General features: G+C 39.5%; 1 protein-coding gene across 1 annotated transcript; it reads left to right on the top strand.

Moving 5' to 3' along the window:
• Positions 1 to 1163: 1163 nt before the first annotated feature.
• On the top strand, positions 1164 to 3026 carry LOC148025730 (pentatricopeptide repeat-containing protein At5g27110-like). The gene has a single exon (XM_087692013.1). The coding sequence runs from the start codon at positions 1164 to 1166 to the stop codon at positions 3024 to 3026; it is 1863 nt and encodes a 620-aa protein (XP_087548139.1).
• Positions 3027 to 11396: the final 8370 nt, after the last annotated feature.

Raw genomic sequence — 11396 nt, 5'->3', positions numbered from 1 at the left:
CCCACTATTAGTGGCTTGGCAAATTTAATTCACCCCTCACTCACATAACTTGGTGTTTCCCCTCTCTTCATGCATTCATTGGAAAACATGCACAAATCTTTACCACATATCTCCCATAGTGTTGAGTAGCCTTCCATAGAAATAGTAGGCATTGAGATTTTCCTTTCTTGATCTTGTTGACTACATATCTTAGCTCATCTTTAGAAAAAGACCTTGCAAAAACTAGTGTCGACTCTTGGGGGACTACCTCGGCTACATGCTCCAAAAACTCTTGCACCTACCTTTCATAGTCCACTTTTGAAGCTAGCCTTCGGCTTGTAATGTTGGATAGATGAGCAATGAAGACCTTATTAATGGACACATCATCAACATGTTGAGTGCCTTCCTCACCCATTATGATTGCAATCATTTCCTTCCTTTGCGTAGTCTAAACAACTTGTGGGGGTCGGGGCATCCCTATCAAACCTTTAGTACCTTGTAAGAACCATTTAAGAGTGTTATCTTTAGGATACAAAGCAACAAGAACCAACAAACATCCTTTACATTTGACAGCACTATCCAAGGTACTAGTCTTGAAAGCAACCTTTGTTCCACCATGGCTCTTTGCCAATAGAATGATAGCTTTAAGGCCTTCTTGAATTCTACAAAAAGGGTTAGATATCCACTTACATGTTGCAGCACATGTCCATTCAAACATTGTAATAAAGTTACCATTAGCTAGAAAAGAGTTCTTAAACATGAAGGTGCAGTGGCCTTGAGATGTTTGCTAAGGGGTGACCACCTTGAAAGTTAGTTGGATGGGACAACAATCAGACTTGATATATTCTCCAAGTACTTGGACTGAGCACGACCCACGATCCTCCTTGCTTGGCGTATGCTCAGTCCATCTTGGCTGCCTTCCATGACGCATCCTTGTGCCGATCATGCCAAGTGAAGGCCATGTTACCAACTAAATATTTACCTTGTGATTTCAAACTAATTTTGCTATTACCTTAAAAAGCGACTTTGGCTTAATAAGAGGCATTCATGTGCTTGTGTGTAATTTCTTCACTTCTTGACGGCTGGTAAGAGGAGGAACGCAGACTCTGAGAAAAGACAAGGATGGGAGGAGCGTGTCAGCTTCGAGAAGCCGGTGATTCTCTCCCGGTGGATCGCCCGAGAGGATGCAGAAGAAGGCCCACGGGCCTGCCTTCATCGAGGATTTGATCCGCACCTTGCTCAACTGCAGGCACAAGAAAGATCCTCATCGTGCCAGACGCCTGCTTTCCTTCTTGCAGGCACAGGAGCTCGACTGCCATGCAGTATTGGGCAACCATGTCGTCCCTATGCTCGTGGACTGCGGGTGCTTGCCCGACGCCCATTGCATCTTCGACCGCTTGCCGCACCGCAATGAGCATTCGTGGACAAAGCTCATATCCGGCTATGTCGGTTCCTGTGAACCACATTACGCCTTTGAGCTCTTTCACAGGATGCAGTATGAGGATTGTGTACAGCCTAATGTGTATACTTACCTGGTCCTGCTCAATGCTTGCTCTAGGTTCAAAGATATTCACAGAGGTAGAGAATTACACACTGGCATCACCATCAGGGGATTTGAAAAATGCGTTTTTATGGACAGTCCAGTGATGGGTAACACACTGGTGGATATGTATGGCAAATGTGGATCTCTTGCCGAAGCTCGGCATGTGTTTGACATGCTACCAGATCCGAATGTGGTGTCATGGAATGTCCTGATATCTGGATATGCAGATCATGGTCTTGATCAGGAAGGTAGACAGTGCCTGCGGAAAATGCTCATTCAAGGCATATCTCCCAATCTTGTAACATATATTTGCAGCTTGAAAGCGTGTGGCACTGGAAAAACTCTAGAAATAGGAAGAGAAACGCATACTGAAATTGTCAAAAGGGGTTTGGAACGTGACCCTTACATTGGCAACACAGTACTTGATATGTATATAAAATGTAGCTCCTTTACAGAAGCAAACATAGTGTTTGACAGGCTATCTGTCCGAGATGCAGTCTCATGGGCAGCCTTGATTTCAGGATATGCTGAACATGGTCTTGACAGGGAAGTGCTAGAGTGTTTCAAACATATGCAGATCCAGGGTGTAAATTCTAGTTCTGCTACATATGTTCTCTGCTTGAAAGCTTGTAGTGCTGTAGGAGCACTAGTAATAGGCAGAGAAATACATGCTAAGATCAGGGAGATGGGATTGGAAACAGATTCCTTTGTACGCAGTGTTTTAATAGATATGTTTGGTAAATGTGGCTCCATTTCAGAAGGACGGGAGGTTTTTGACCGGTTTCTTTCTCAAGATAGTGTATCCTGGACAGCAATGATAAAGGCTTATGGTGAAAACCACAAAATTGACATGGCTATCCAGTGTTTTGAAGACATGCAACAACAAGGTGTGAAGCCAGATGCTATCACGTTCACATGTCTTTTGGTTGCATGTAGCCATGCCAGTTTGGTGGGTAAGGCACAAGAATACTTCAAGCTGATGACAGAAATACATGGTATTGAACCAACATTGGACCATCACTCCTGTATGATTGATCTTTTTGCACGGTCAGGACACATTTCTGAGGCAGAGAAGTATACTTCAGTCATGCAATGTCCCCCATCTAAGGTAATTTTAATGCCCTTGCTCAGTGCCTGTAAAATCTATGGGAAAGTGGAGTTAGGACAGAGATGCTTTCAGCAGCTTGTGGAGGTGAACCAAGATGATGCTGCTTCATACTTGCTCATGGCAGACATTTATGCAAGTGCTGGAAGATGGGATGATGCCAATTCAGTAGAGGAGAAAAGGAAAATTTCAGGGGCAAAGAAAAAGTTTGCTAATGCACTGATTGAGGTGAACGAAACACTACATGAATTTGGTGTGGGTCCTATTGAAGATGTGGCAGAAGCTGTAGAAGTTCTCAGTTTATGTATTAGGGTAGAGGGTTATGTACCTAATTTGATTTTGTACATGAGACATACATTTGAAGAGGAGAGAGAACTATCTCATCAATCTGTACATTAAGTAGGCCTTTAGGCCAACATTACACTTTGAAGACCAGAAGCTTATTGAATTCAATTAGCCCAGATTAGTGTACTTATATGCTTGAATACTGGGCATGGTATTAGCATAGGGTGCACAAATGTGTAAACAATCTTGTGGTTTGTGCAAAAGGCAAAAGCTGTACGCTCACTGAGTGAAAGAGAACATGATAGAAGATATAGACAAGGGTAGAATGTAATACACATGATATTGGGATTGAACTGGATGTAAGGCTTGAGTGCACGTAATCTTGGAACTAAATTGGATGAGAGTGTGCCACAAAGTACCCAAGCATCAGGATAGGTACTCTTAAGAAGACCTATAAGTCATAGCAGGGAATGTTGCACTTATATATTGGTTGACACGAATTGAAAATTTCCAGGAGGGCTCAAGAGTTTAGGGGGGTTTCAGACTTGTCTGCCCGAGAGGAAAACTTGAAAAAGTAATCCAATAATTGGGACACATCAGATTAGAAGTTCTTGCTAGTTGAGACTGATAGAGTATGAAAAGTGATGTGGCATTCTCATGCCCATTTGGGCCCACAATTTCTACGTGGCAGGGATATAATGCCTAAAGGGATGTTTGATCTGCTTCATCCAATCAAAAAATGCACTTCGAGTAAAGTGTGCTTTTTTATGTTGAACCCATACACTCCGAAATATCATGTTGAAGCTTTACCACTAGGCCACCTGGTTGTAGCAGGAAAGAATGTGCAGGCACTTTCATGTTAATGTGTAGGATAGAGGTTCTTGAAAGATGTGTGTTTTCTACCAAGTTTCAACTTGGCGTCAGGTTTCTTAGTCTACAATTTATGTGTCTATGCACTTTGCATTTACACTAAACTATTCCATTTCCATTGACATCTCTATTTGTCTATTTATTTTACCTTAACACACTAAGCTATTTGCTTTACTTTCACATCTTTGTGCATCTATCTATGCCTCTCTAGTCTATCTTCTCAAACATCTAACTCCATGTTTTTATTAATATCTTTGTGTATCTATCTGCCCCTCTTTAATTTACCTCCATAGAATCAAGCATCCTAAGACCATTAATATATTAGTGTATCTATCTATGCTTCTTCAGTTTACCTCCATAGTGATCAAATCCCCTATTTTCATTAGCATTTGTGTGTGTCTATATAGAGTATATTGACATACTCAACATACATTGAGCCAAATTATATAATCATGTTACATATTTGTAACTAGACCACAATCAATGAGAATAATCAAGATAGGCAAAGCGAACCTATATATTAAGATAGAGCTTCAACATATCCCATTATTCAAAAGAATAGTGTACTAGTATAAATCCTTAAGTTTTATAAAGATATAGACAGATGGGATTGAAGCACTTGGACTTGTGGATTGATGGGGGAATCTATCCAATCGATCCACTAACCAATGGACAGATGGCCCTAGGAATCACAAATTTACTGACATATGTGTGAGGATGAAAATGAATTGTTCGGTTTTTATTAGGCAACTCAATGGATAGGTATTGAAAGTATTCATAATCTACCAAGCAACATTAAAAACTTATCATGATATCATTGTTGTACATCAACTTCAAATACAATAGATAATAGGATAAGCGAAGCCATTGAATGAAATTATAACTAAGAAAAGTAATTAGACTATCACAATGTAGGATGTAATTCATGACATCGACATCTTGTACGAGGAAACAAAGCTATAAATGGATGACCTAAAAATTTTCAACAAGAAGTTGACAAAGGAGTGCAAATGAAAGAAAATGCCAATTTATGAGTTAATTGTGAACAATAGCCAGTGGAACTAATGTATCAAGGCATGCAAGGTTGCTTAGAATGAAATCTAGATGAGAGTAAGCTTGGATCATCCATTCGAAGGTTGCTAAAGGTAAGTACATCATAAGATGCTTTGAATAATCTAAAGCTGAAGATTATGAGGGAAAAGATGTTTGAGTCCACACTAAAAGATATCTCAAACAAGTTCTCAGTCATGGATGCACAATCAATTTGTATAGGGCAAGTATCAAAACGTGGACTTAGTAAAAACTATTCAAGGATGTGAAGAATGGGTTTGGTTTTGTGTTGAAGAGAAACAAAACTGTTCCTCTTCCTAGACCTTCAAAATTAATATACGCTCAAAGGCTACTCAATATCAAGGTTTTGGAGGTGATAAGAGATCCCATGCATGTTATTAGTGTGAAAATACTAAAGATAGAGATAAAAATACATCAGAGAGTTCAACAATTACTACATGGATTTATGCAAGGTGCAGTTAGCAATAGTAATGTATTATAACATGTTTGTTGGAGAATGTAGTGGTAAATTGTAGTTCATCAAATTGGATGGAAACAAGGTTATGAAGGGAGTAAAGCTCCAAAGAGTTACTATCACTTTGATGAATAGAGCCTTACACATTGACAAGAACCACCTAAGAAACTTTAGTTTTCAACCACAACGCTATGTATGATGATGTGATTGAAGTTCCTGAGGTAACATTTGAGGTGCTACAACTCTTCTTCACATACACAAGCATTCCAAATATCATAGATAACCAAAAACGTGATGAGATGCTCTCAATTGAAGGGTATGGTACATATATGGTTGAATGATACATTATAGGAGACTTGAAAACTTTGAAATGCATGTGTGGAATATCCAATGGTGAAAATGTAAAGTATTCATGTCTATATTGCTTGATAAAGAGGATGGAAAGAAAAACTAGCAAAGACTAACAAGTGCTACATTAGCATGTGATAAAGAAGATTCCATATGGAAGCCCATTTAACATTCCATTAGATTATATTTACATTTATTCATTGTCTGCTTTTGTTAGGATTATGAAAAAAATTGTATATGAATATATTTGTTTTGTTTCTAAAATATAATTATTAAAAAAAGCCATTGCAAGGTGTAAGAATGTGGAGAGAGTGCTATTAGAGATTGGCTTATACAAGCATTAAGTAATGACTGAAAATGATCAGAAGAGAGAAGAAAAATCTAGTAACTTTCTAAAAAAGCCTTGCTTTGGAGGAGCCAAGGCTAGGAAGTTTCTTTTAGCACCTATTAATGAGAAAGAGAATGTCATAGTTTACATGCCACAAGTCTATAATGGGTGGAAAAACTACATACTATGGTTTATGATGGAAGTAATGGAGAAAAAAAATGGTTGGCAAAAGTCAATATTTAGATTAGTCTCAATAAATTGGCTCCTTTACTTCAAAAGATGATATTTGATGATGGAGATAAGCAAGATCTCCTGATGCTATACATAGCTTCTATTAAAACATGATGCAAGAGTGGAGTAAAAGTTCTATCACACATTACATAGTACATACAAAGTTAAGATATTAGAAGTATATGAATTGTATAAGTTATCCCAGATATTTTTATTCATGTGTGATATATGTCTTTGTAGCATATCCTCAAGGTGAATGAGCTATACTTTGTAGAAAAGGGAAGCATTAGAGTTTGATCTACACAAGGGATGAAAAATTCACATTGGATAGCGTGTAGTGCATACAAAAGAAAAGATGATCGTGGTGGAAGGGGGAGTGGTAGCAATTTAATGATCCAATTGCTATCTTGGTGGTTTAAGATTATAGTGGTGGTGGTAGATGAAGCTCAACTCTTGTATAAGAGAGTAAATGAAAGTGCTAACAAATTGTCTCTAGATATGATTGAATCATGTTGTGTCACTAAAAGAGCATGTTATGATGCATCAAGTACTGAATAAAACCATATAAACTGGTTAGAAACAAGACTTCAAAGAATGCATTTAGTGTGAATGTAACTAGTATTTAAGGGAAAAGGAGAGAGTGTGTATCTATATCAATGAATCTTAAGGTTTAAGTATTATATGCTAGGGTATCACTCTCTATCTTATTCACTAAGTTTGCAAATCTCTTATTGTGTATGAAAGGTGGCTAGGCCTAAGGTAGTTGTGAAGAAGCTTCCTCTTAGGAGCCCATATCATGTTTAGATGGATGGAGTATCTACTATTAGCTCAACTATACTCTTTGACAAAGGTACTTTGTACCGAGTGTGTTATTTTTGCGAGCTTTTGATTTCGTGCTTTTGCAATTGAAATTGATTTTTAGAGCTTTTTGAAACAACCTTGGATGCTTTCTACAAATGACATGTCATGCACTACTGCTATTTTTTCACATAAACATATATTGCGCATCATGCATGCATCATCATTTGGGAGCTCCCAAGGAGAATACTAAACCATTCACAATAAAGTGAGCAATGGTGTTGAATAATCACAACAAATAATAGCATTCCAAAGTTTTGCATTATCCAAAAGGAGTACAATATCTAGAAAGGTTCCAAGATTGCTACGCCTTGATCGATCTTCATGTAACAAAAAGGACATGTCACACCCTAATGAAGTGCATGATGATGAGTCCTCCAGAACAATGAATGAGCCATGCTTACGTTGGGCTTCCTACATAACACGGCATATCTTACGTGTTTGCCCTAACACAAAGGCAAGGTCAGTGGGAGTTAGTGTAGGCTGATGTATGACCATGTGCTCCTTGGGTTGAAGGCCAAGTATGTGCATGTACACATAATACATATGTTTGCAAGCAAGAAATGCCTTTTGGGTAGATTCTCTTTTTTAAAAATCAGGACAAGTGCACCTAGGCTCTTCTTTGATGTGCACATCATAACAACTCTCTGTCAAGACTCGAAATACTGAATGTTGTCTCTTAAGTTGCACTACCTCCTCCAAGAATGTCACAACCATGCAACCAGCTGCCTCTATTCTCTTTTATGCATCTTTGGAAATTCCATGTCTCCACTTGTGTCTTCTCCCGCTTGAACCACATTCTATAGAAATAGGAGGTTTGCTCTTCTCGTTCCTTGGTGGTGCTGTTGATCCGGGTTTTTTACAACCCGGATTATTACCACAAAATTTGGCCAAAGCCCCTATCAAGAGCTTACCATATCACCTTGGGTTTACTCTTCAAGCACTAGGTATGCTACATTGCTTCTCGATTATGATAACTCTAGCAAATGGGGGGAAAAAGTTCTTAGAAGGCATGTCAATGTAAAGAGTAAAATGGATGGTTATCTTAGTGAAGATGAAAATGGATTATACCTAGGAGTTGAGTGAATGCATAGATTTTTCAAAGGACTAGCCTCCAACTACACATGGGCCCCATCTACATCACTACGATTTGGAATCTATCACCATCATTAGAGGACACCTCACCCTTGCACACAAGTCAATATCCACATCATGGTGTCATTTGGATCTTGCACAAAAGCTTACAAGCATGGACCCCTTTTGTCACATGCTTATATGTATTTATATACATATGGGGGACTAAAGTCAAAGCAACTTTTAGAAGACGTTTTTTATAATCTCAATAACTCCCAAGAAAAAGCGAATTTCAAGAAAATTCTCGCGTGGCCCGATCGGTTTCGACCTGGTCTACAAAGTTGCAGAAGAAACTTTTTTCAAATTCCTCACGGATTTGAAGTTACGAAGGCGCAGATTGCTGGCTATATGCAATTTTCTTCTCTCTTTCACCACACCAACTTTCCACTCTATCCTTCTTGTAAATATACTATAATAATGTGCTTTGGGTACCCACCTCTTGTAATCTAGCTCCATTTCTCTATGTTGTCTACCACTACCCTTGGCTTCTTGTATGATGACCAAGGTGGGGACTTGTCCCATCCACTATGCTCCATATTTTCAAAGATGCCATACATCATCTAGGATTATGTTAATCAAGAAGATTAGCTTAATCTAATCCCTCATGGAGGCTATATAAAGAGCCCATGGAGAATGAAGAAGGGGGGAGAGAAGAACAATGACAAGCCCATGAGAGCACTCTAGAATACCCTCATCTCTTTGAGGTGAGCTATGAGTGAGTTCTTTTATTATGTAGCATAATGGCAAGCTTCTTCTACCTCTTCTCCTCTTGTCTCCCTCTCCTCTCATCTCTCTCTCTTATATTCCAATATGGTGTCTAGTACATATATTCTCTCTTGTAAATTTGTGTCTTGGTTCTCTTGATTCTCTTTGAGAAAAGAGAGAGGAAGGACAATGACAAGCCCATGAGAGCACTCTAGAATACCCTCATCTCTTTGAGGTGAGCTATGAGTGAGTTCTTTTATTATGTAGCATAATGGCAAGCTTCCTTACCTCTTCTCCTATTATCTCCCTCTCTTCTCATCTTCTCATTCCATGTAGCATAATGGCAAGCTTCTTCTACCTCTTCTCCTCTTATCTCCCTCTCCTCTCATCTCTCTCTCTCTTATATTCCAATATGGTGTCTAATACATATGTTCTCTCTTGTAAATTTGTGTTTTGGTTCTCTTGATTCTCTTTGAGAAAAGGGATGTCCTAGCCCATCCTCCCTTTGGCTAGGTGGTGCCCCTCTTTAGTTCTCTTAGTGAGGATTGGAGGTTGTATGGGTAAGAGGCAACCCGTTCATCATTTCAGCCCTCACTGTAAAGCAGACAAACTTGAAACCAGCCTGTCTTAGGCTGCTACACTCTTCCTTCGATATATTTGTTCCTATATCAACTGGCCACAAAGATGGAACAATTGGTGATGCTATCACTTGTTTCTGCACAGCGTTTGTATGCTTGACATAATGATTACAGAACCATATCCATTGTGCAATGGCCTTGTTCTTATAGGCTCTCTCAGACCAAAAGCATGGCGCAACTAACCCCACTTGCCGACTCTGTAATTTGCTGCTGCAATTCTTTCTACCCTCCATACCAAAACACTTTCTCACACAGTTAGGTGATGTCCTTCGTAAAGCCCACTCCTCCTATGCCACTTCTACCTCTTCTACGTGGGTTGATGTTTCCGCATTTGGTGCACTTACTCCACTTGCAAAGGGCTTGATTGGTATCTCCTCATCCTCTTGGATACATATCTCTTCCATCTTTCCATCGTCAAACTATATACTCTATAGCCTACCCCTGATTTTCCTTTGCCTTGACTCCATCACGTACCCCGGTCTATGAGAACTTACAATTGCTCCACCTCCCTTCTTTTTTCTTTGCACAGTCTCCCTATCACCTTGCATTATAGGCTCCTCGTACAAAGGACTTCCAGCTACAACACCTTGCAACGCACGTGCAACAAAGGTGGGATTTGGGGATTCCCTTTTGCTGGCACTAGCTAACAAAGACTCCATAGAAGGCCCAGTTCCAATAAACCTCCCTGTGGTATAGCCCAACCTCTTTGCACATTGAATATATGCATTCAAAACATCACTAACACATGCATCATAAAGTGATATCTTTCGTTTTCCACCCTCACCTGCTAACCAACTAGCATGGACACTTCCTGATAAGTTTATGCTTGGAATTTGAGCATGTTCCCAAGGACTTTTGCTAGCGTGAGAAGTCAAATCCAAAAATAGAATCAGTAGCTCTCCCCATTGCTACATTGTGCAACAAATCTTAATGAGCTGGAAAAAATGTCACACTTACATGAGATTCAATTCCTCCCCAGTGGGCAATTCTTTGCTCCCACCATTTCAACCACCTATCCAAAGCCTTGATGTGTTCCTTGTTTACATTTCGTACCCACCAATCTCGGATAGCAGAGGCCTGAAGTGAGGCTAGTTGAGTTGTCGTTGCTAGCCTCCATGCTTCACACAATTCAATGTGGTGCATTTGTTTATCCACAGTGACTAATTTCTTGGTATGCTTTTGCAAACTTTTCTCCCAATGAAAAAGACAAGAACGCTCCCTCCCTTCCATTATGTTATGAGGTCCTCCATTGTACACAGCCCTTATTGCCATCCAATTCGCACTTGCCTCATCGGACATAAATCCAGCAAAGTTAGGTGGATCATGGCCACATTGAACCATGACAGAATTCAAATTTCTCCAAAACAGGATTTGAGACTCTTCGTCCTCCTCTTTAAATTCACATATTGCAATTACCTGTAATGCTCCATGCTAGTTCATGATTGATACATTAGTATAGTGTTCATTAACAACAATTTAATTTCAATAAAAGCTTTAATTATGTTGCCACATACCCGTGATCATAAACTGAACAAGACATAGTTGCCCACCCATCAATCCTATGGGTATGATCAAAGTGCACCCATGCACGTCGTAAATCTCCAGTCCCTATTCGCCTCATACGATTCACTAAGTCCACCCCTGATGCTGGTCCCTTGGTGGACATTTTAAACAAGTAGCACTTCTCCTTGGCATCACCTTGTCCCGAAAATCTACTTCCATGGAAAAATGGGAAGACACAACGTTTTTGCAAAAGAAGTATGTTGTCATACCCATCACCAACCACCTGACCTTGTTTGGCTCTCTCTTGTGAAACAATGCCTTTGAACCTATGTGTTTATTAGAGG

The sequence above is a fragment of the Lygodium microphyllum genome, chromosome 14 (assembly GCF_053477565.2).
Source record: "Lygodium microphyllum isolate KBCC chromosome 14, Lygodium_microphyllum_v1.1.10, whole genome shotgun sequence".
Classification (NCBI taxonomy): Eukaryota; Viridiplantae; Streptophyta; class Polypodiopsida; order Schizaeales; family Lygodiaceae; genus Lygodium; species Lygodium microphyllum.
The sequence above is the reverse complement of the archived record's forward strand: the minus strand, read 5'-3'. Positions and strand labels throughout refer to the sequence as shown.